General features: G+C 31.4%; 6 protein-coding genes across 6 annotated transcripts, besides 4 other annotated features; 1 reads left to right on the top strand and 5 right to left on the bottom strand.

Annotated features, from left to right (window-relative positions):
- Positions 1-36: 36 nt before the first annotated feature.
- Positions 37-5,658, bottom strand: TVAGG3_0606370 (uncharacterized protein; the record flags this gene model as incomplete). The annotated part of the gene is made up of 1 exon (XM_001582693.1): positions 37-5,658. The coding sequence occupies one exon, from the start codon at positions 5,656-5,658 to the stop codon at positions 37-39; it is 5,622 nt and encodes a 1,873-aa protein (XP_001582743.1).
- A 218-nt stretch (positions 5,659-5,876) lies between these two features.
- Positions 5,877-7,322, bottom strand: TVAGG3_0606360 (nuclear-transcribed mRNA catabolic process, nonsense-mediated decay; the record flags this gene model as incomplete). The annotated part of the gene is made up of 1 exon (XM_001582694.1): positions 5,877-7,322. The coding sequence occupies one exon, from the start codon at positions 7,320-7,322 to the stop codon at positions 5,877-5,879; it is 1,446 nt and encodes a 481-aa protein (XP_001582744.1).
- Positions 7,323-8,312: 990 nt separating this feature from the next.
- Positions 8,313-8,374: a mobile genetic element.
- Positions 8,375-10,556: 2,182 nt separating this feature from the next.
- Positions 10,557-13,556: a mobile genetic element.
- On the top strand, positions 12,118-13,170 carry TVAGG3_0606340 (uncharacterized protein; the record flags this gene model as incomplete). The annotated part of the gene is made up of 1 exon (XM_001582698.2): positions 12,118-13,170. One exon carries the CDS (start codon positions 12,118-12,120, stop codon positions 13,168-13,170), a length of 1,053 nt encoding a protein of 350 aa, XP_001582748.2.
- Positions 13,557-13,599: 43 nt separating the features above from the next.
- On the bottom strand, positions 13,600-14,337 carry TVAGG3_0606320 (uncharacterized protein; the record flags this gene model as incomplete). Its single annotated transcript, XM_001582699.1, has 1 exon — positions 13,600-14,337. One exon carries the CDS (start codon positions 14,335-14,337, stop codon positions 13,600-13,602), a length of 738 nt encoding a protein of 245 aa, XP_001582749.1.
- A 1,071-nt stretch (positions 14,338-15,408) lies between these two features.
- Positions 15,409-15,437: a mobile genetic element.
- A 59-nt stretch (positions 15,438-15,496) lies between these two features.
- On the bottom strand, positions 15,497-18,724 carry TVAGG3_0606300 (regulation of ARF protein signal transduction; the record flags this gene model as incomplete). Its single annotated transcript, XM_001582700.2, has 1 exon — positions 15,497-18,724. One exon carries the CDS (start codon positions 18,722-18,724, stop codon positions 15,497-15,499), a length of 3,228 nt encoding a protein of 1,075 aa, XP_001582750.2.
- A 2,392-nt stretch (positions 18,725-21,116) lies between these two features.
- On the bottom strand, positions 21,117-25,343 carry TVAGG3_0606290 (uncharacterized protein; the record flags this gene model as incomplete). The annotated part of the gene is made up of 1 exon (XM_001582701.2): positions 21,643-24,930. The coding sequence occupies one exon, from the start codon at positions 24,928-24,930 to the stop codon at positions 21,643-21,645; it is 3,288 nt and encodes a 1,095-aa protein (XP_001582751.1).
- Positions 25,344-25,393: 50 nt separating this feature from the next.
- Positions 25,394-25,922: a mobile genetic element.
- Between the last annotated feature and the right edge of the window lie 7 nt (positions 25,923-25,929).

Raw genomic sequence — 25,929 nt, 5'->3', positions numbered from 1 at the left:
TATTTTAATAAATACAAAAAAATTTAAAATATAAAGTTAAATATCTTCTGAACTTTCTTCTTCGTCATCAAATCTCAAATTGCTTGGCTTTGGTGGCATTTTAACATTTATTGGCTGATTGCTTTTTACCGAATCATTTTCACTCTTTTTCTCTGAAGGAGGTTCTATTTCGAATCCTTCTTCTTCCTCTTCTTCTTCATCATCATTAACTACTTTGTTTTGATTTTTTTTGTTCTTTTCAAGTAACTGCTTGAAGAAAGCATCATCATCACTTGATAAAGAGTCTTCATTCATCTCTTTCTTTATACCCAATCCATTAATGTATCCATCAATATCTATATTTTCATCAATTTCTATTTCTTCCTCTTCTTCATTTTCTAAATCTTTATCATCAACTTTCTTTGATGCAATCTTTTTGAGGAATGAATCCATATCAGATTCTTCCTCCTCATTTGCAGAATCAGGAAGATTTTGCTTCTTTTTATCTTCTATATCTTTCAAGAAGTTCACAACATCTTCATCAACTTCCTCTTCTTCTTCCTCTGGATCTACATTTGCTTTCTTTGAGGAACTTAATTTGCTTAAGAAGTTATTAATATCTTCATCATCTTCCTCCTCCTCTTCTTCATCGGTGTTGATTTGTTTTGGAGCATTTTGCTTTGGTATTAATTTAGGTTCAATATTTTTCTTTTCTTCTGGAGCTGTATTTGCTTTCGTTGAGGAGCTTAATTTACCTAAGATATTATTAATATCCTCATCATCTTCCTCTTCTTCTTCTTTATTAGATGCTTTTTCTTCTTTATTAATTGTTTTTTGAGCATTTTGTTTTGGAGCTAATTTTGGTTCAATTTCTTCCTTTTCTTCTGTAAATTTTCCTTTCTTTGTAGAGCTCAACTTACTTAAGAAGTTATCAATATCTTCATCATCTTCCTCTTCTTCTTCAATTTTTGTCTGTTTTTCTTCAGGTTTTGATGATTGAGATTTCTTTGCGAGTTTTGCTAATATACCATCAACATTGTCTTCTTCTTCCTCAATATCATCTTCATCAACAGCTTGAGGTTTAGCTTCTGTCTTTGTTTGCTGGTTATTTCTGTTAAGTTTGCTTAAAACGTCATCAACACTATTATCATCTTCCTCTTCTTCAGTTTCATTGAGTTGTTCATGAGCATCTTCTTCTTCAATTTCTTGTGGTTTAACTTCTGTCTTTGTTTGTGGATTCTTTGCTCTAAGTTTACTTAAGATGTCATCACCATTATCTTCCTCTTCTTCTTCCTCTTCGTCAACTGGTTTTTGAGTAGTTTCCTTCTGTGGTTGAGGTTTCACGTTGAGTTTTCTTAAGAAATCATTAATATCTTCTTCTTCAACTTCAACTTCTTTGATGTAATTTGGTTTTGAAGTTGGTTGATTGGCTTCTTCTTCCTCATCAACTTCTGGAGGTGAAATTACTTTCTTTGATGTTTGTGGATTGTTATTAAGTTTTCGAATGATATCATTAACATCTTCGTCTTCCTCTTCTTTATCAGAAACAGCCTTTTCTGTTTGAATTGGAGTTTCTTCTTTAACTACAACTTCTTCTTTTTCTTCATCTTCTTCATTACCTGAAGAAGACATTTCCTTTGCTTTCTTGAGTCCTGCAATAAATTCATCAAGACTGTCATTTCCTGAATCTTCAATTTCATCATCAGATTTTTCTTTCTTTTCTTCTTGTTTCTTATGTAAATTGTTTAAGAAAGAATCAACTTTGTCTTCCTCTTCCTCTTCTGTTTCTTCTTTCTTTGATGATTTACTGAAGCTATCAACTTTGTTTTCTTGGATGATTTCTTTCTCTTCTTCCTCCTCTTCATCTTTGTCATCATTGAAATCAAAGTGAACTCCATCATCTTCCTCTTCCTCTTCTTCATGTTTATCAGATGTTTTAGACTGAGATGAAAGAAGATGGGATCCTGAATCTGAATACTTCTTTGTTTTGCTTCTCAATGATTCTATGAAGTTATCAATATCATCCTCCTCCTCTTCTTCTTCAGAATCTTTATTCGGAACTTGATTATTTGTAACATTTTGAGGAACAGCATTATTTTGTGGTTTTGCAGAAGCAGCTGGTGATTGTTTCTCTGGGACATCTGATTTGACTGCGTTTTGGTTAGATGTTGATGACTTTGGTGTCAAATTATTAGAAGATTTGGCTGGATTTGTCTTCTCTTCTGGTTTAATAGTAGTTGGTGAAGATTTTGTATCAGGTAAACTATCATCTTTCTTTTCATTTCCAAAGGATGCTTTCTTAGCAAATTTAGCCAAAATTTCATCATCAGAATCGGATTCATGAATGAAAATAATGTTTTTAGCATTATCTTCCTCTTCTTCATGTTCTGATTCTTGTTCTTTGGAAAGATTGACGACTTTTTCGTTTTCATCACTTTCTCTACTTTCAGAAAGTTTTACTAACTTCATTGTTTCGATGTCATCATTATCTAATTGATCATTCTGCTTCTCTTCTTCTTCCTCTTCATATTCCTCTGATTGATGAGATAATTTTACATTTTCTTCTGCAATTTCTTCTTCTTCCTCATGTTCGGCCTGTTCCTTTGATAAATTGACTACTTTCTCGTTCTCGTCCTCTACTTTCTTTGTGAATTTCGAGAATTTGGATAAGAATTCATCATCACTACTGCTAGAGTGATCTTGTTGTGGCTTAGTTAGTAGTTCTTTATCGTTCTCTGATAATTTCTTTGAAGGAGTCTCCTTGACATCTAATTTTTCTTCTTTTGCCGGAGAAGAGTTCTTTTGAGTAATCTTTGCCATAAAGTCCTCAATACTTTCATCATCATCTAAATCTTCTTCAGGTTCATCTTTTTGTGGAGTCTTTTGTTTTAATTTCGACAAAAATTCTTCATCAGAGTCTTCTTCTCCAAGAACAATATCATTCTTATTATCAATAGAGGCATTTTCATCTTGTTTGTCGCCAATTTGCAAATCTTCATTTGAATTTTCTTCTTCATCAATCTTATTAATGCTATCATTCATTGCTTTGAGTTTGGACTGAATGCTCTTCATGAATTCATCATCTGAATCAGAGTTAATATCCTTAATGATGTTCTTTTCCTCTTCATCAGATTTAATTTCCGGAGAAATTTCAGTTTTCTGGACATTATCCTTAGAAAGATCTTCACTTGAACTATTCTTAACTGTTAGCTTTGGAATTAACTTTAATGGTGAATGCTTTTCCTTTAATTTGGATAAGAAAGAGTCTATGTTATCTTCTTCTTCCTCTTCTTCTTCAACAACTGGTTTAGTTGATGATGAATCTACCTTCTGACTAAACTTCTTCATGAACTCTTCATCAGAATCTTCATCATCATCTTTAACTTTTTCTTCTTCTGGTTTTTGTTGTTGTTTCAAATTATTCATGAATTCTTCGTCAGAATCAACTTCTTTCTTTGGTTGAACAGATGTAGCTATTACTGGTTTCTTTAAGTTATTCATAAACTCTTCATCGGAATCAACTTCTTTCTTTGGTTGAACAGATGTAGTTATTACTGGTTTCTTTAAGTTATTCATAAACTCTTCATCGGAATCAATTTCTTCTTTAGTTTCAACAGTTTGTTTTGGAGTAGATGAAGTTGTTTGTTTCTTGAAGTTATTCATGAATTCTTCGTCAGAATCAACTTCTTTCTTTTGTTCTTGATATTGTTTAGGTGTTGTTGTCATTGTTGGTTTCTTCAAATTATTAATAAACTCTTCATCAGAGTCAATCGATTCTTCTTTAGGAAGAATTTGTTTTGGTCTGATATCTTTCATTATTTCTTCATCAGATTCATCAGAATCTAAAATCTTTGGAGTTGAAGTCTTTTCAATCTTTGGTTTAGATGATGAATTAGATGGTTTAGATTGAGGAGCTTCATTAGTCTTTGGCTTAATATCTTTCATTATTTCTTCATCAGAGTCATCAGAATTCAAAATCTTTGTTTCAGTCTTTTGATTTTGTTTCAAATTCTTCATGAATTCTTCGTCAGAATCATTTTCGTCTTTGTTTTGTTTGTTGCTTTGAGAAGCATCAGATTTCTTCTGACTGAATTTATTGAGGAATTCATCATCACTTGACAACTCAATTTCTTTTTGTTTCTCTGACTTGATTGACTTAAGATACTGTTCAATATCACTGTCACTATCTTCTTTAGATTGAACTGGAATCTTTGGAGATTCTGGACGTTTGATGTCTTCATCATCTGATGATGAAATTATCAATTTCTTGTTATCAGTCTTTGGTGTTGATTTGTGTAATGAAGCAGACTGTATAATGTTCTTTATACCGATTGAATCATCAGATTTCTCTTCTAATTTGTCTTCTTCTGAACTCAAATCTTGAATCGTATTTGGTAATTTCATCTCTGTTGCGTTTTCGTTTTTGCCAGAAATAGAATCATCAGAACTACCTAACAAACGCTTTGAGAATGGCTTCTCTTCTTGTGGTTTAGTTTGGTTTGTTGTCTTCTTGATTCCTTTGATGATTTCGGCAATTTCTTCATCACTTTCGTCGGAATCTAAAATTGGCTTTTTATCTGGAGATGGTTTTGTGACACTATCTGGTTTAGAAGCAAATTTAGGCATTGAAACACCGAAATCTGAGTCTGAGTCATCATTCTTTTGTATATTGATCTCTTTTCCTTCTTCTTTGAAGTTCTTCTTCGGAAGATTCTTTCCTTTGTTCAAGAAGGACAAGAAATCATCATCTGATGAGTTAGAAAACTGTTTAAGTTGGATCTTTGGAACAGTTGGAGCAGGTTTCTTCTGCTTTCCTTCATCATCTGAATCTGAAAAATTATCATCAATATCTTTAAGTGGCTGGCCAACTTTAGCATTAGATTTGCGTCGAAGTAATTCGTTAGTGAATCTAATAAGCTCTTCATCTGATGAAGAATCATGATAATTGACCTTAGGAATTTCATGTCTTCGAGAAATTGGAATTGTTTCTTTAACTTCTTTCTTTTCTTCTGGTTTAATTTTAGATGCTTCGTTTGGTTTTGTCTTGATGACTGGCTTCTTCTCAACTTTCAGTGGTGGAGATAGATTTGGACGAGAGCTTTGCTTAAATGTCGGTATATTTTTCATTACTGGCTTATCTTCCTGGTATTTCTTGAGTTGTTTGAAGCGCTGAGCTGCAGCAGCAATTTTTCCTGGTTCAAGATTTAATTGTTTAACTGGATGTGCTACTTTTTCTTTCTTTTCAACTTTCTTCCTAGTAGGTTCGACTGATTTTGGTTTGTAATCGACTTTAATTGCTGAAAACGGATTTGATTTTTGTGGTTTTGTAGCTTTTTGGTGTGATAACTTTGCAGAAACCCATTTTCTAAACGCAGATTTCAGTGTTCTCATATTAATTGCGTCAATTAGCTCTCTTTTCTTCATAAATAATTCGAATTTATCAACTATTTGATTTTTCTGTTGAGTTTTAGTAGGAACTTTCTTTTTAGCGATCATATTTTTGGTTACTGAAGATTTGCGCTTCTTTTGAACTTTCTTTGGTGGAGATTTTGGTTTTGCTCGTTTTACGGACTGCGTTCTTTTCTTTTTCGGACTCGCAACTGGTTTTTCGTCATCAGATTCATCTATTTTAAGATGTTTTTTCAGCTCCCGAAGCCTATTTACAAGGTCGCGGGGCATTTAAAACAAAAAATGCCGTTTAAAAATTCTTTCATCAATTAACGATGTTATCCTGATATTTTGGGAAACATTCGTCTTGTATCTGTATAATTGATTTCTCACATTTATTATTAGAAAAACATAATATTGAGATTTTCTCATTAAAAATAGTATTTTGTTTCCAATGCAAAATTTCTTTGAAATAGAAACGAAATTAAAAGATTTTATTTTGAGTAGAATTACTTCTTATTTTCACACTGGCGTTGTGCTCTTTCTTGTTCCTTCCTCTCCTTTTCTCCGACATGAGATGTGAAAGAACTTGGATAAAGACACGTGAAGTCATCGCCTCTGATGAAGCAATTATTGTCAACAAAGTATTTCATCCAGTCGCAGTACATTTGGCATCCAGAGAAAGTTCTTGCACTTCCAATTACAATGAGACCATAACGAGCTCTTGTGATGGAAACATTCAATCTTTCTTTCCTAACAAGGAAGCCAATGTTGAAATCTGGATTTGATCTGACCAAGTTGAAGATGATGAAGTCTTTTTCTCTGCCTTGGAATCCATCAACTGTTGCGATTTCAACTCTGTTGATAAACTTTTCACCGCAGACACTGCATATTTCTCCAAGATTGTCCATAAGGAAATCATTCTGGCCATTGTATGCAGTGATGATACCAATGGATTCTGGTGGAATTCCAGCTTCATGCAAAGCATCCAAAGCCTTAGAAACTGCATCTGCTTGAACCAAGTTAACAAATGAGTTTCCATCTGAGCCAACGCTTTCTTTTCCATCGACATCCCAGAACATGAGAGGCTTTTCTGGATTAGGGAATTTGAACATTTTGCCCTTTGGATAAGCAAAAATTCTGGCATCGGCTTTGATTCCACTTTTAACAAGATCATGGTAAAAGTATTTTGAAGGGAATTCAAGAAGTGCGGGATGCATTCTGTACTGATGAACAAGAAGATTTGGAGCTATTTCTTGTTTGAGCAATTTTGTCAAAATGTTAACTCCAAGTCCACATTGCTCTGCTGAACGATTCAAAATCAAAGGGCCCAATTGAAATGTATCGCCAACAAGAATCATTCTTTCAGGGAAATGACACAAAGAAATCAAGAAATCTGGATCAATGCATTGACCTGCTTCATCAAAGATAACAACAGGGAATCTTAATTTAGTATTCTTCAATGTATCAAGCCTTGCTGCTCCACTTGTGGAAGATGTAACGCAAATTGCATCTTTGTCCATGATTAATTTTTGTTCGATGTCCTTCAATTCCCTGTAAACCTTCATTCTCCTCATGTTTGGATATGTACCAGCTTCAATACCATTCTTATTGTTATAAGCATCAACTGCTTTACGATGAATGGAATAGTCTGATCTATTGAATCCTGGAATTGGATGATCGTATTCAGAATCAATTTCATTTGCCTTTGCTGCGACAATAGCATCTTCAATTTGCAATGACAAAACACGGCCAACATTTATATGCCTTAATTCTTGGCAGCAGAAATCAGCAGTGAGATTGGAATGTCCAACAATCAAAACTGGTTTGATTCCTGCATCAATGAATGACTTTGTTATAGCAACAATTGTTCTTGTTTTTCCTGTACCAGGAGGACCTTGAATGAATGTGAATTTCTGTGAAAGTCTTATATACGAAAAAAAGAGATCTGACATTGTGTCAGATCTCAGTAAAAGTGACATTTACATGTCAAAAAAATAGAATGAGTTTAAGTAATTAAAATTGAGGGTGAGAGTAGTATTGTATGAAATAATATCTCTCACCCTCCAATTCATCCTATGGCGCCGAAAAAATTTTGGTGAAATGCGACCACATTTCACCAAAATTTCTCGGCGCCATATAGAGAACTAGAGCCTGTGAGGTACTGATATATCCATGTACTCGCAGGCTCTAGTTCCAAGCCAAAATGGCTAAAAAATTGCCCGCAATTGTTCACATTGCGGGCAATTTTTAGCCATTTTGGCTGGGAATTGGAGGTGAGAGTAGTATTGTATGAAATAATATCTCTCACCCTCCAATTCATCCTATGGCGCCGAAAAAATTTTGGTGAAATGCGACCACATTTCACCAAAATTTCTCGGCGCCATATAGAGAACTAGAGCCTGTGAGGTATGATACTATCATGTACTCGCAGGCTCTAGTTCCAAGCCAAAATGGCTAAAAATTGCCCGCAATTGTTCACATTGCGGGCAATTTTTAGCCATTTTGGCTGGGAATTGGAGGGTGAGAGTAGTATTGTATGAAATAATATCTCTCACCCTCCAATTCATCAAAGGCTAATATTTTCTACATTTCCATAACATTCATTTCAACGGAAACTCATTCAAAATTCTATATATTTAATTTTTCAATCTTATTCAATTTCATATTCAAAATTAATTTGAATTACATTCAAAACATTTATACCTTATTAATAACATAATATCATTTGTTATCAATATACCAATTCGGCTGTTCTAATTTTGGATTCCCATTCATAAATTGATCAATCTATATTGAAACTTATTCAAATTATTTTCTTATTGATAATAAAGATGGTAAAAAAGAGAAGGAGGGACAAAGTGAAGAATATGAAGGTGGATATGAAGAAGAATATGAAATAAATTATGAAGAAGATAATGATGAATAAAATATCACTTTTTATATTTTTGACACGTAAAGTTGTCACTTTTCTGTCAAACTGTTTTTATCGTTTTCGTATATAACAAAAGTGCTGCTTCACAAGCTTTTGTTTGTGATGTGTTTAATTTTGGTGCATTCTCTGAAATCGGAACAACTCTTTCAATCTTGTTTAATTCATTGAAAGTAGCAGCATCAAAATTTCCTAAGAATAAGTTTTGCCAGAATTCATATTCAAATTCTTTGATAGAACTTGGTATTGAATTAGGTAAATTAGAGAATGTTTCTACTGCATTAAGTTGACGTTGGTATGTTGCGGAATTTATTTCTTTCCTTAATTTCATGGAATCAGCTTGAAAATTGTCAGAATCAACGTCCAAGAACATATGAATTCTTCCTTCTTTTTCATCATATTTCTCGAAATATGCTTTTTCCTTAAACTCCGCATGGCCACTCTTTGCAATTGAATATGTGAATGCATATGTGATATTTCTTTGTGCGGAAGGCTTGATAGGGAAAGAAAACTTTCTTTTACCAATCCATTTAACATTTGAGATATTAATGATCTCTTTCATTGTTTTGAATGTGTTGGAATTGGATTCTGCTCTAATCATTGCAGTGAAAATACTCTGATACTCATCAGCTGTTTCATATGTGTATTTTGCTTTTTCCAAAGTAGTTTTATTTTGTTTTCTCTCACGGCCAACAATCTTATTGATCTTGTCAGAGATTTCTGCTTGTGTTAACTCTTCAGGACAGTTCTCTGGGAAAGGTAATATTTCTTCTGCAATACTTGAGTCAGTAATTAGTGGAATGAACTTCTTGTTTTTCTCATTTTTGAATCTGTCATCGAATTGGCATCTGCTGGAACATACAATTGTTCTTCCTGAATCAGACTCAAAAATTCCAAGAGAGAAAAGACTAGTTTCGCCACATACATCACATTTGATTTCTTGTCCATGTAAAGGATTGCCTTCAGGAAAATCAATATCAGTAGATCTTGTCATTTTTAGAAATCTAAAAAAGTGACTCTTTCCGGCTCCACATTTGCCATTGCAAAACCAGACATTGTATTCCAATGAGTGTGCGAGACAGTTTTTCTCTTTGCAACCACATATTGCGCATGCGACCTCGGCCATTTTCTAAAAAAACTGAAATTGTGTTTTATGTTTTTTTCAGAGATACCTAACCAACGAAAATTTTGATTTAAAATATATTTAATAATAGATGAGTAGAGTATTATATTGTTTTTGAGATAATTCAAAAATTGAATAGGTGTCTTATTGCTCCCTTTCAATTCATGTTTGACAAAAATTATAAAACATTTTGCTCATTGCATATTATATTCTTATGTGCATATAATGATTAAAAGAATGATAGTATTGAAATTGAACAATTAACTTGTTTTCTTAGCAATCGAACAGTTGATCAAAAATTTCCCATATAAGTATTATGTATCAGATTATCATAAAATAAACCAAAACAAACTTAGACGCAATAGTATCATTTTTCCCCATTTATTCAAATCCAAATCATATAATTTTTAAAAAAAAATTGGAGCTAGATTATATGGAATTTTCGAAATAACGGGTGTTCCTCATTTAATTAACTAAATTATGAATAAAAATATATCTTTATCAAATTTCTACTTGCAAAACTACTTTGTAGCCCTATGCAAAGTCATTAATCATATATCATAAACATGTAAAACATATTGCAAGTATATTACTTCATAAAACGATAATTTTTTGATCTGAATTTTATACTCGTCATAAAATTATTGAATTTAACATATCATTGATGGCACATACAATATACAGCCAATGAATTTTATACTCTTAACTTAAATTTTATTAGAATATGCTTATATTAATTTATCAAATTTAAGTTATATAACCTACTATTTAGAATTGTTAATTCATATTCATAAATTCTGAGCTATCTATCATATCCATTACAGAAGTGAAATTCCACTCCTTCATGTCAAAACCAATCTCTATGAAGGAGTCAGGGATAACTCACAAAAAATGACATTTTGACATTACAATATTTGCCACTAATAATTGTGAATTACTTTATGTAGTGGCAAACAATGTTGATTGACAAAAATAATGGTTTCTAAAACAATGTAGATTTTGCACTCTAAGTTTATTCAACACTTTAATTTGCTTAATATTATTCTGAGTAGAAGTTGTGTGTATATTCTATAATCTAAATTGAAGAAATAAAGAAAATTAATAGTTTTATTTTCAAAAAAATCAAACATTTAAGGGTATAGTCCACTAAAAATTTTTAAGTTTTGACAATGAAAATAAGCTCTGTGACCATGTAAATATATATCTATGCAAAACGAGAGGTTATGCCATAATTTTTTTTAGTTATCAAATTTTCCTTTTTTTGAGAGAAGTCTCTCAATAATTTGAGAAGAATCTTTGATATAAAGAGATACACATTTGTAGAACGAAGTAAGTGTTTTCCAAACATTTTATATGTTCATCCTGTATAACAATATAAAGCTGCATAGTGCCATCTTGTGCGTTTGCTATTTTATGTACTTTTCATTGAGATAATCCCTCTTCTCGGGTGATTTTAACAGTCAACTCAATTTTAAAATAAAGATTTCATCAAAATGATTTCGAAATTCGGATATTGATTATATAAATAGCACTGTTAACATATTTTGGATGAGTAAAAAATACCTTGTTTTGTATGCATTTAGTACACCTTTATTTTTGATTAAAACTATAAAATTTTTATTCCTTATATAATAAATAGTATATGTTACATAAACATGAAATTCAATAGCATTCAATTTTGGATTTTTTAGATTTGGTAAATTTTAGAAGAAATAAAATCAGCAATCAAAATAAAGAAACTTTTTTTGTATCTTCTATGATTACCTTTTGGTACTAAATTTTGCATTAATAAGTAAATTATCTGTATTATTCTGTGAGCACAAGCCCTCAGTTATGCTGGTAGTGAATGATGAATCGTCATTTTGCGAAGAGAACGCGATTATTAAGGTAATTTTGAGAATTGTCTTGAATTATTTAAAATTAAAGTTAATTGAATAGGTAGGATAACTAGCCTTTGCTAAATTTGTATAATTTGACCTTATTCTAGTTGGATCTGAGAATATTTTGCTGAAATAATAAATTATATCGCCGATTTATGAAAATTTCTCTGATGGGACCGACTCGCTGAAACGTATTAGTGTTAATGGTAACTTGTCTGAATTTTCAAATTTTTTTCGAAATCCAAAAAATCACAAACAAAAGCATCAAAATTAGATTTGCATTTAAGGTTTTCATTTTTTTTGGAAAATAAAAATATTTTTCCCCAATAAAGTTTATTTTTACTTTTGAGAGGAATAGAAACGTTATTTTGGAATTTTGAAACGACAGAAATGTTCCATTTTTAATGTAGATTCTAAAATGGGGTCAAATTTTTGATTGAACCGTTATCCATTGAAAAACCTCGATTTTAAAATGTTATTCCAAAATATTCATCTAATGATATAGTATATATTTATTAATTATTACTTTTTATTCAATTTTCACTTTTGGCGGGATTTCATTTTTTTGTTGTTGTATGGGCCATATTGTTCACCCAAAACGGAAAACAAAGGCAATGCATAACATTTTACTCCACGAACGTCGTCGACTCTCAGCGCGACAGATGCTTGGTGCTTGCATAATGACCGGAATGCCATATACAAAAGGTGCTCGCTTTCTTTCTCTTTGTGGAACTAAGCCCCCTGTGAAGAGTGGTGTCATGAGACAACAGAGATTTTGTGACGATAAGATTAGAAGACTTAAAAGTATTTCCCTAATGCTGTCGAGAAAGTCCTTCAGTGGTTACTTATCCATTGATGCAAGATGGACGCACAGGCGAAACTCGCCAAGTTGTACAGTAACTGCGCTCGATGCTGTCACAAAAAGAGTTCTTGCATGCGTGAACATCAACCATATTGGTGGAAACAGACAGCATGCTCAGTATTCCGGAGCTTCCAACAATATGGAAAGTGCTGGAACTCGAATCATCTTGAAGCAATTAAAGAAATACAATATCTTGAAAGATGTTAAAGAGATTATTAAAGACCGAGATAACAAAAGTGTCTCTGTCTTTAAAGAATTTGGCGTCTCTCATCTTGAAAGATTCGATCCAGGTCATGTATCAAAAAATATCTCAAAAGATTTTACAAAGTTCTCAGCTTCTCATAAGACAGTTGAAGTTTTCAACGACAAGACTCAGAAGATTGAAAAAATAGAGAGACCTTTCTGGGGTCTGAATGCAAGCCTAAGTATGTGGCTTTGGTCATGTTTTGCCGAAGAAAATATTGACAAACGTACGAAAATGTGGGAGAATTGTGTCTACCATTACGTAGGCAATCATTCTTTTTGCGAACCGCACAATTACAAATGCTTTGAATGGCAAAAAGGTGTCAATTCGATCCAACTTCAATTCATGCTCTATGACTGGGTTCACAAATGGACACCCATAGTTTCCAAAGTTTCTTCCATTGGATCTACCTGCATGAATGAAGCGTTTAACTCCAAAATTGCATGCTATTTGGACAAATCAAGAGCCTGGAAGAACATTAACATTAGAGTTAACGTTGCAATCTTAGAATGGAATGATCCAGAGCATTTTCTCGGAGATATACAAAAAGCATTACATCTTTCCCCACTTCCAGAAGATTGTGTCAAATCATTTGAAGAGAATTGTTACTCCAAAATGATATTGAAACAAAAAACTGTTACAAAAGGTTCTAAAAAACAGAACAAATACAAAAAATCCATTCAGAGTGTACCAGGAGGAGATTATCAAGTTTTCAAGTCCGAATGGGAATCAGAAGACGAAGACATTGATGACTTTGATTAACGAAAATTACATTTTATTTATTGTTTTTGTTTTTAATTAAATTATTATTATGCTCATTTTCTTATTTTGATTTTTTTTCATTATGATATAAATAATTTATTAATGCATTTATCCAATAATTATGCTATGATATTTTTATGCCTTATTTCATTTCTCTTATATTTGATAATCTGGTAAAATATAGTTCAGACTATAATCATTTTAGATTATTGATATATTTATATAGGTTAGAATAAAATTAGTTTCATTTTCTACTTTTATTTTGAATTAATAATTTATAATATCAAATATTATGGCGTAACCTCTCCTTTAAAATATAGATATATATAGGCCTATAGAGTTTATTGGCACTCTCAAAACTCTAGAATTTTGAGTTTACTATACCCTTAAGGAATATGTTGAGAAGTAAACAATTGTGAATTACTTTACTCAGTTATTTGCTAAGTTGTTGAAATGATTGACAAAATTAATGATCATGTCGAATTCGTCGTCATTGTCATTAACTTCTGTAACATCCTTCAAATCTTGCATGATGCTAGTTTCACCAATAAGATCACAGATGGTTTTTCCATGATCTTTTTCAACGTACTTTTCAATAAGCACGTCAAGAGCATTCAAAGCATATTGAATGTGATCTGGAATGAAAGAACTTATCAATGTGAGTATGTCATACTCAATGGCTAGTTCTGCTGCATTATATCCGAGTTGTTGGATTAGATTAGAAATAATTACAATGAAATGTATCTGCTGCTCAAATTCGCGATTGTGAGACGTGTCAACAATATCAGTAAAATCACAGTCTGTGACTGAATACAATGCTTCTTTATGTAAAAAATCGTGAGAAGTACAAATCTCGAAGAACCGACTGGCACTCCACTGAAAGTCATTATCACAATCTATGTACATGAAATATCTAAAGGCATTGCAAACCAAATTGGTTTCTTGAATAATTAAAAATACGTCTTCGTTGATCTTGATATTACTTGTTAAAGGAACTATAAAAGCTTCCATTAAACCAGTCAAGCTCTCAATGTCTTCTTCTATCTCATCATCACGAAGGATACGTACTGTGAGCCTTCTCAAGAAACATGGTAAATCTGGTGTCGCTAGTGCGATAAGAAAGTTAATCTCTCCTGGATAAACAGGTAAAATACTTTTCAAAATCATGACTATGTCTTTATAGCAATCAAATTCTGTTTTTTCGTAAATAAATTGAGCTCTTGATCTAAAATTATCTTGATTTGGATTAAGTTCTATTAATTTGGCGAAGAGTGGAACAACTTCATCTGGTTCACTAAGAAAACGGAATTCATCGATTGGGTGATCTGTTAAATATATTTCATTGTTATCAACATGAGGAAGTAATCTTGTGAGGATCCTAATCGCAATATAGTTGTCTTTTTGCAAATCATCTTGACTTAATGCAATTGTATATATCTCGATGATTAAGAAATTCAATGACTTTGTCAAACTTTGTTAAAATATAAATATTTTCGAGAACATCGGAACGAACAATACATTCTTCTGATTTCAAGATTGCAATCAGGTCCGAGAGCAAATCAAAATTAATATAATTCGACAAATCAACACAGGATTCGTTATTTTGAATCACACCTATTGGGTAACTGTAAAGATCATGATAATTATTAAGGATATCAGGATAAAAGTTTTTTACCATATCATCTGTTTTGTAAATGTTCATTATAAATTTTAAAAAGTGCCATTTTAATTTACAATATCTTTTATTCGAATTTGAGAGAAAGAATTGCTCTCTAATTAAATATATACACTCATTAAAATTATTTAAAAATGATATTAAATTTTTAAAAAATTTAGTCACTTTTGCTTTTTCAACGAAAAAGTTCCAAAATTTATTTCAAAATGTGAGAGTTTTGCTAAAATTTGAAAGAAATTGATTTGTAATTCATCAAATGGTTTGCGGTGAGATTAGAGTCATTGTTGCTTTTGTTCATAAAAGCATTCAGATTTAGAAATCCTTTGCAGATGATTCCAGTTTCTATGCTAAACAATCATTGATGTCATATAAAAATTGATATGATGTCAAATGGGCGTAATTTAAAATCAATAATTTCTGACATTCTCTCAATTTTTTGGCACTCCAGCTTTTTCTTCAAATAATTTTGTTCGGGAAAAAGTTATTTTAAATCACTGCATAGTACCTTATGTTAATGCAATACTTTTTTTGTAATTACAATAAAGATATATTGATATTATGCTAGCATGTCAGAAAGTAGTAAGTGCATCTTTAAATAAAAGTTTCTTTTTTTAAAAAACAAACAAAATATATATAAATATATAAATAAAATCAAATAATAGTAGTTAATGTTCTAGCAATATGATACAAGTAACTTCTTCTTTCATTCTGCGGTGTATTATTCTCATTCAAGTCATTTTCTCTCTTCAAAACAGAGTAAAATGTTTTAGTTTTGTTGACAAATTCTTCATTTTCTTTGAATTTTAACAAAACTTTGTCAATGAATTCGAAAAGCCTTTTATCTTTGTATTCGAATTCTATTGACATTTTCAAGAAATCCAACCAACTTGGTTCGAATTCCGCAGTCAATAAATCAACTTTGTTCTCTATCTGGCAAAAAGACATCATCATCATTGAGAACCTCTTCATCTTTTCGCTGCAATTCATCGTGGCATTCATCAAAATATTGAATACATTTGTCACGTTTTCATTATTTTGAATTTTTTGTAAACGGTTTTCAATTTCAGTTATTTGTAGAACTTTGTTTCCTGCAACCAAAAACGCAACGCATTCCAAGCATTCTAAAGATGTTTTTGGTATTTTAGACTCAATAGTTATAAACAAATCCCACAAAACAACGGAATCAGTTGGACAAGTTATCATTTTGAAAAGAGAAGGATGATAAAACTCTTTTTCAAGTAACAATCTCAAGAAAAGAATGTTGTATTCGATGTTCTGCTGTATGAACTTTCTCTGTGAGAACATCCTTGACAAACTTGGCCCTTTGATGAAAATTTTCGGAGAAATGAAATCAAAAATTGGCAAAAATATACAAATAATTGATTGCATTGCTTGTGGTCTATTAACAACAGCGCAAACATGTGCAGCTATATCGAAGAGTTTGTAGGCATCTATCTCTTCAACTCTATCTGCATTGTATTTAATAATTTGACATCCGAAATTTATCAAAAAAAGTGACGTTGCAATTGCAGCATCAGAAGAAACTCTTGACAAAGAACAAGAGTTATTGAAATCCCTGAGCATGCATTGTACAGAGTTTACAGGGAAAGAACGGCTTGCTTGTGCTATCATTTCAGGATTCAAGTTTTTCATCATCATTGCGAGATTTGTGTCATTTATGTTTTGAGAAACACTTGAATGACTTCTTTGTCTTCTGTTTATAGAAAATGTCACTTCAACATTCTCTTTTTGCAAAGTAAACATAGCGGGATTAATCAATACAAAGCTGCCATTAACTATGTCTTTATAAGTACACATTAAACTTGGAATAGTACCATGTTGGAAATAACGTGCTAAAAGTGACAAGAAAGGTGACCAATCCGAAATATCCTGACCGTAACTTATAGCTATTCTCAAAACAAATTCAATGGCACGAAGTGATAATTCACCGTTAAGTGAAGTGACCGAAAAAGCACAGAAAGTTTTGAATACGTTATCAATTATATGAGTTTCATGGAATGTTGATGCTATTTGAACACTTGAAGTAAAAGCATCAACTGATTGTTCTTGACCACTTTGGAAAAGGTCTGAAAAAACAGATGCCGCGTATCTCCATGTTTTTTCGAATAAAGCAGCGGTGACTCCCATTTCGTAACCTGTGTTTTTCCTGAGATTTAGAACTGTCTCGCGCTGTTCGGTGATGAACCAGTACTCAGGGGTTCTCATCTGGTTGTTTAGTTCTGTAAATAATGGATGTTTTTGGATGTCTTCGTATAAATAATTCAAAAAATCTTCTTCGAAATCTTCATCTTCGTTTTGGCCTTTTAACATCGATCTAAATGACTCTTGCGTTGTCTTCTCGGTAACACTTGTATTGTGTAGGGATGTATGAACCATTAGCCATGCAAAACAGAGAATGTGAACTGATGCTTCCGTTTTGAAAAATAAATTTTTGTTTTTTTTGTAAAAATTTTTCGCAAAATGTTCACAGGCTCTGTCAATAACTTGCCCTTCACCTGGGAAGTGAATAACAGTCAAATAGACACGAATGGCCATTTCAAATGGAAGACCTCTCAATTTTAAGAGGCTCAGAAATTCATCCAAACAATTGAGGGAAAAATTATCGTTCTTTGAAAAAAAAATACCAAGTTGGTCGGGGTTTGTTCCTATGGAAAGAAGGTGGTGAGCGGCGACTTGAGGGGTCATATCGGTATTGAAGCCTTGTAGGAGACTGTCTACATCTGTTTTGTAAGTTTTTAGTACACGATTCTCTTCATTAAAATCTAAACTATCAATAAAAGTGGATTGCGAGCGATGTCTGAAATCAGAAAGTTGGCCAACGATACTTGAGACTACTCCGATGGCCAATTGCCTTGAAACTTTGATTTCTGAGTCAGATCCTGCAATTGTGCAAATTGTTTGCAGGAAAATATCAGAAAGATTCGGTAAAGCGTCTCTCTGATTGAAGTTTGAGTATAATTGTTTGATAAAATTGGGAATTGCTGCGAAATCTGCTAATAATTCAAAAGTATCTGCTCTTAAATCGGCATTATGTGTTTTTGAGTTAATAAATGATAGTAGTAAGTCAATGCATGTACCAAATTCTATGAGATGATCGTCCCAGCTGCGTGAAAACAGAATAAAAAATAATCTTAAAACAGGAACGAAATATGTACGGTCTGGATTGTTGAGAGAGTCAACTAGTAATGCTGCCGATGCCGGTCTCATGAGATTTATGTCGATATCTGGTGATGCTGATATAGCTGCGAGTATTTCTATGCAAAGAGCTCTTTGTACGGGAACACCATAGCGAGACATGTTAATTAGATATCCAAGTAAATCCGTTGATAAAGGGATTGCAACCATAGCCATGCTATTTGCCAAAATAGAAAAACTATAAGGCAAAATTAATGGTAATTTAAGATTTGGATAGTGTTCAATGAGACATTCGAGAGAATTTATTGCAACTTGCGGACTGACCTTTTGTCCTTGTGTTAATTCATAAATAATTTGAAAGGTATTTACAGCATAAATGTTAAAATTCGGATGATTAGTGTGACGATTGAAAATTTTAAGTAGATTGGATGCCATGAAATCTCCTTTTTCTATATCTGAACACACTTTATGATGAGTTATTCGATGTAATGACTTGAATACTGTGACAGCAATTGTTTCATTAATATCTTTGTAGTCTAATATTGACAAAAATGGTTGTAAAACGTCTGAAATACTTTGCTCTTCAAGAGGTTTAATCCATAAAGTTGATTTCAGGGAAAAAAGGCCACGCTTAATGTCTTCAATCCGAGGATCATCCTTAATCTCTCGTAAGACTGAATCTACTGCATGGATTTCGTCCGATACAAATAAATGATGATGCATATTTTTTTTTACTTCGAAAAAATTTTTGACATTTCAAATTTTACAATGAAAATTTTAGATGACAGTTCTTTTACATAACTAACATTTCAGAATCAAGACCTATATAACATATATTTTTAAGAAATTCAATTGTTTTCGTTGGAACCTTTACACCGGTGAATTTGCAATCTTGGATGCGATCATACATATGAAATACTCATCAAAATACTATTTAAAATCCTTCAGTATTTCAATTCCATCTTGATATGTCAGCAATTCCAGTGATTTTCTCGAATAATTTCAAATTATTTAAATAATCAAAGCAAAAATGTAATACAATAATGAGGTACTAATACACGCATAAAACATTTGGTTCTTCAACACAAACTTTTGTTGTTTTATTATATATATATGTTTAATTGTATCATAAACTAGATTCACTTAAAGATGATCTGCTTAATGAATATCATAAGAATAGTTGATACATACATTTATATATTTTTGCTTGGACCTTAACATTTTCTATTTGAATTCTGATTATCTATACAATTAAAGTATTACAAACTACATTATGATGGCATATGAACAATATTATGTAAAAATAATAAGTTTATATATCTACATTTTAAATTTTATTTCACATTAAGGATACCCTTACGTGTCAGATTTTTTGCGCATACAAAGAAGTCATGCTAGACATGAGCTATAAACCTGAAATTTTAGCAACATATTTAAAACTTTTTAAACTACAATACACTTTAATATTCAAGAACAAAAATATTCTTTTTAGAAATTACATAATTATTTTATGTGAAATCTATATAAAAACATATTTTGCGAGCGTAACTTTTTTCTTTATAAGCACCTTATATGACTGATAAACTGTGAAGGCACATAATTGTTAATTCATAGAGTTGATATGTTTCCAAAATTGAGAGGAAATTTGAAAATTGAATACCCTTTCAATTCAATTTTCAAAAGATATCAGCTCCTTCAATAATTGAAGGACGATTTTGATCATTTGCTCTTAAAACAAGTATGCCATGGAGAAAAAAGTTACGCTCGCAAATCTGAAATATAACTATCATATAAAAAAATTAAATTTCTAATTTTTACTCTATAGATATTATTGGCCACTTGTGTAATGCATAAAAGTTTATGTCATATGCATACATTTGGAAGTATGGGAGACGAGGGAAATTACTTCTATGAGCACTAGGATTTTTTAAAAATTTCTCTATCGGACTCACCATTCAATTTCTCGAAAATTAAAAAAAAAAATCAATAATAGCTAAAATGTATTATGCATAACAAATTTTAATGTTACACGGGTATTTTTTGAACTTCATGACATGAATTCTTTATATTATTTTTTTTTTGGATTTTCTATGATTTATGCGATAGGCTGGAACAACATTGTAAGTGCAATGATATCATTTATAGAGAAATCTAAAACTTCAGCATTCAGAACTCGCAACCACAAAAATATTCATTTGCTAAGTAAGTAAAGTTGATTAAGTTCGACACTTAGCTTTTATACGTAAAACCAAGTGTGTATTGTTATTTCTTGTTAAATTATTGAGAAAAAAATAAAATTGTAAGAGAAACGATACTGATTATTGAAATAATATTGAGGGTAGCTGCAGATTTCTTCATTAACATGCTGGAAATTTGTTAATCTTGGTTTTCTATCATAAAATCTGTCGAAGAATCTAAAAACGGAGATATGAAATAGAGATCATGTAAATCTAGAGTATCCTGTCAGAAAAATAGACTAAGCATGTAACCCTTTTTTGGTCATAAACACTTTTTACCACTTAGTCATACAGATGATCATTAAATTTAAACGAGCACTTTTTGTCAGAATTTATTCTTTTACAAAGACAGAAGATTTTAGTATTATTTAATATTAGTGCTGTAGCAAAATTCAAAAACGGTGAAAATTCAGTGAATTTGTGAATTCACATTTTTTTCGACATTTTCTTGATATATCCATGCACATTAAGAACACAGCTTTGATACGCTTAAAAAGCATATTTCATATGAAATTGTTAAAGAAATAAACAATTTATATAAAAATTGCACTTATGGGCAGTTTAGATATATAATTTATATATAACATATATACAAATCCATAGACAAAGTGCAATAACTACAATGTTGTAGAAAATTACAGCAGAATACTGACTTTTTGAAGGATAATAAGAATTCTTCTAAATGTTGTATTTTTATAATTTGATTGATTTTTTTACTATTTCATTAATCTTTTATGAATAATAATTATTTTTAATATATGTGCTATTAAAATTTCAAATTTTGACTTAATATAACTAAGTTATCTGAACGAACATTTAGAAAATATCATACTTATTGAAATAGCAAGTAGAGCATATTAATAGCAAGTTTCTTGGCTTTATATCTATCATCTATTGTTGTTTGATCAAACAAAATTCACTCTATTATATGGTGTCAATTAATTAAAACAATTTTTAATAGTTATTTATTTAGTGCGAATAAGTGCAAACTCATAAATGAATAACTTAATAGTAGAAATGAATTATCTGATATAAATCTCACATTTTGTCCATCAGAAATACTTTAATTGCATACGCATAACTATTAGTAATACGTCTGGAGTGTCAATTAATAACAATCCCACAACAAGTAAAATTCAGATTTTTATTAAACTTATTTTTTCCTAAAAGTTTTCTCAAATTACTATATATACATATGTGGATAAAATAATAGTAATATTGTAAAAAATTAGATAATTTTTTTTATTTGAGAACCTCTCAAAAGTTCATTCAATTTATCAATTGTTTCAGTTTGATGTATATTCATTTCTGGAGCCTAAAACTTTAGCAATCATGACAATATCATATTCTCTTTCTAACTACGCAATGTAAGGGTATCCTTAAAAAATTAATATTATATAGAGATTAAACTGAATAGCTATAATCGCTGTGTTTCCTATTCTTCTTGAGCCACGAGTAGCTGATAGAGTAACTGTATCCACTTGATGACAGTGGAACAAGTGTCTTGTTGTATTTGAAGAACATTCCAAGCCAAATACCACCAGCGATGATGAGAACAATTAGAGAAACAACGATGATTATTACTAAACCATTTCCTTTTCCTTTGTTACCCATAATTACACCGAATTCTTCTTCGGCCAAAGGAGTGAAATCAGGATCTGGTTTGATATCTCTCATCTGTTCCTTGTGTTCTTTATTGTATTCATCAGTAACTTTCAAAGAAAATGTACCTGTTACTCCAATATAATCAACAGTCATTTGTGGCTGGTAAGTCTTCCAGTTTTTAGATGGATTTGCTGGTGGAATCCAAATATCTGGTTTCCGCAAGTTCTTTAATGTTCCTTCTGATGGTTTGAAGTTCTCTATGAAAGCTCTTTGGTTCGCGCCCATATAGTTATTGTAGAAATTCGATGTATTAAATGTTTTGACCAAAATTGTATCATCGTAAGAGAATTTGAATTCTGTTGTTCCTGTTTGTTGAGGACAATCTTTTGATAATATAATCAATGGCCAACTATCAGAATTCCATTTGATTGTTGTATATTTACCGAAAATATCACAGATATTACTAACAATTGCTTTACCATTTCTCTTTGCAGATGAATGTTCAATTTGTTTGATCTGCGCGCCAGGAAGAACAGTTAAATTTCCATTAACTTGCAAAGCATCGAATTCGGCAATTGTATTAAATCTTATCTCCAAATTTTCGAAAATAGCTTTGCAACCACCTAATCTTGTTGTGTGGTCATCCAAATACAAAGCGTCGAATGATAAATCAGGGAAAACAACATCAGGAAGGAAAGAAATATTATTTGACAGTTTCAAATTCAATTGACTTGATTTGATTGTTGATGCCAATTCATTAGTAATTTGATACTTTCCTGTTGTAATCAAAGGACCTGTTGTATTCCTTAATAGCTTAATTGGAACTGTAGTTGCATATGGATTTAGTTTTATAATTTCTGTATTTCTGAATGAATCAGGCCAACCATGATCTCCACAGATTAATTCAGCATAACCGTTGAAATTTGTCACTTCAAACTTGACAGGATTTTCCAAGTTTTCTGGGCCTCTGTAAGCAATAGATAATCTGTAATTATTCAAGTTTTCGAACCTTAATGAATTTGAATAATCAACAGTCATTGTTATCTTTGAAGCCGTTATATCCATTCTCATAGGTTCATATGATTCAATTGGATCAGATCTAATTGCCAAAATTGTTTGTGTTCCATATGTCAAACCAGCAAATTCTAATGGTTCTACTTGGTCAAGTTTGATTTCAGCCTGTCCGATGTTGAATCTCTTGATAGCAGTGAAGTTCAATGATTTATCAATTGCATACAAAAGAATGAAATCAAGTACATCGAATTCAAAAACTGTCGTTGCAGGGAAAATTGGAGGATTTGCGAAATCAAAGACAGAATGTTCGTAAGTAACTTGTCCTTGTATATTTTGGAATCCTGAGTATTGTGTCTTATCATAGAAATTAAGATTAGTCAAATATGTATTATTAGTAAACTTATTCAATTCATTAATTCCAAATTTGACATGATTTTTATCTGATGATTTAATATATAATTCTTTGGAATATGCATCTTGTAGTTTCGTATTCGTGCAATCGAAAATAGGAATATTCCATCCAAAAGTAGTATATGCAGTGTCTATTACGTAATACTCAATTTTGATTCCTTTCAAATCGGCTTGGAAATCAATTGAATTAATTATTGTGTTCAATAATGTTGGATCTCTTGCTTTTGAGCTGTCGTCCAATTTGTCGCTGATTTGATAGACCATGGCTGCTGGATCACACTTGTTGTTTGTGCCGAACCATGCAATACAGATGTGATAATAAAAGGTCTTGAATTTGGCCGCAGATATTGAAATTGTTGTCACTTTTACTAAATCAACAATTTTTGAATTTTGTGTCATAATTGATTGGCCACTATGGAAACCAGGGATTCCTGTATTTTTAGGGAATGACACTGTTATCTGTTTAGAAGTGTCAACAAGTTCTAAAACATCGTATTGAGAATTTTCACCAAATTTACTTTTAATTTCTTCAACTGAGTACTTAACTCCTGGTTGGTGATCTAAGTAGATTGTCAATGTGTTACTACCTGTAATATCTGTTGAAAATCTCTGTAATTTCAGTTTTCCGATGGAATATTTTGAATTTGTTTGATCATAGTACATATTCCATTGAATTGGAAGGATATTATTGACTATGTTGAAGTTGTTGGATAAAATAATTGAAACAACAACACCAGAACTTGTATAAAATGTAACTTTGTCCCGTAAATAATCTATGGTATCAAAAGTCATAGTTGCAGTACCAGAAGTGGTCTTAGTGACTGTTACTTTGTCATCTGCAAATTGATCTAATGTTAATTGCTTAAAGGAAAAGTCGGAATTCAATATGAAATTTGACATCTTTGTATATGGCTCGTAAACGAAAGGAAGTTTGAGTCCTTCGTTCGATTTAAGATCGAATGTCATTGTTTCTCGAATTCCTGTGAAAGTATCTTTGTATCCTTTCACGATGAACTGATTAACATTGTTTTTGATAAAATCTGACTGGATATCGAGCTTTACATAAGGATTTAAGGTCTTGTTGTTGCCTTCCATATAGATTACACCAATTTTTTTGCCATTTGTAGTTTGAACATTGGAAACATGGGACAAGAACGTTAACGTGGTTGGAGTTTGTGGTTTTTCACCAAATCTGAATGTAATATAGTTTCCATCATTAATGTCTCTCTCGATTTGAACAATTTTTGAATCTTGGAGTGTAAATTCGAGTAAAAGTTTACCTTCAGCGTATTTATCGTAAAGCTTTACCGATTTGTAAGCATGTACATCATCTATTTCTATAACGTCCGAAACTTCAAAGCATTTTGTGTAATTAGGAGTTCCTTCCAGCCTAGTAATTGTTCTACCTTCAAATTCTTTAAATGTAACGCCAGATGTTTGCATTAATCCATCTGAATAGATGTTCGGAAATAGTGCGGCTGGACCTTTATAATTAGTATAACAAAAGTAAACAGGCGTTTCGACGAAAATGTTGCAATTATTGATATCTAGCAAATATCCGGCAGTGGTTCCACCTAGATAAAGATTATAATTGAAATATGAAACTCGTGAATCTCTATCTCCTGGTTTATGTCGTATTTTGTTAGTTGGAGTGGTTGCCATTGAGTTAAATGTATATACCGAGTTGTTATTATAATTCCGTAGGCCGTCTAAAATTTTATAATCGTCTGCATTATTTCCATCGGGGCGTCCAGGGTAATCGACATATACATTTCCGACTGTGGTAAAATTAACGTGAAAATCATCTAAATATGAATTCAACGTTTTGGAATCATATTTTGAAATAAAATCTGTAAGAGTGATTTTTCCTTGATACGACGAACTTTTGCACTCCGAATCTGCTGTAATATAGACGCAAATCCTAAATTCAGATAATGAAAGTAAAGGGAAAAAGACGAACATAAAAAAATTATGTAAGCGTTACAATTTTTCGGATAATAAAATCTTCATGAATTTATTTCAAATTATGGGTTACATATATATTTACAGCATGAATGGATTTAGCTCAACTTTTTGATAATATAAACTTCAGAAATTAGATTATCGGAAAATACGATGAACAAACGGCAAACCCAAATTTTAGCTAAAAGTGACAGGGAAAATTGCTCGGTTCTACATTCAAAATAAATTTCATTAATTTTTACGTACATATTAAGGTACTTATCTTCTACATATATAATCTTCATTAGATATATACATGATAAATAAAATTCATAAAACATTAAAAATCAAAAAATTAGATGAACCTTGGCAATTAAACTTTATTAAATAATAGTTGTTTATAAATTATATTATATTATCATTTAATATTATTTTGATAATGAAGGTTTTATTTTGCAATAATATAAACAAAATTTTTTACCTTATGAACTTTTGATGGAAATATGCAAATTTAAAATAATAAAGAAAGCCGCGAGCGAAGCGATCGGCTTAGTTCGAAGATTTTGATTCAAATCTTTGCTTATATTCCTTAAATTCTTTATGAAACTCGCAACAGTTCCATAAAAAATTTTAAATTCTAAACTGTCGAAATTACCGATCGGTAATCACACCCTTCACGGGTGTGTTACTTTTAGCTAAAATTACCCCTACTCATCAAAA

This window comes from Trichomonas vaginalis, chromosome II, assembly GCF_026262505.1.
Source record: "Trichomonas vaginalis G3 chromosome II, whole genome shotgun sequence".
Taxonomy (NCBI): domain Eukaryota; phylum Parabasalia; order Trichomonadida; family Trichomonadidae; genus Trichomonas; species Trichomonas vaginalis.
Note: the sequence above shows the minus strand (reverse complement) of the source record. Positions and strands in the feature narration are given on the sequence as shown.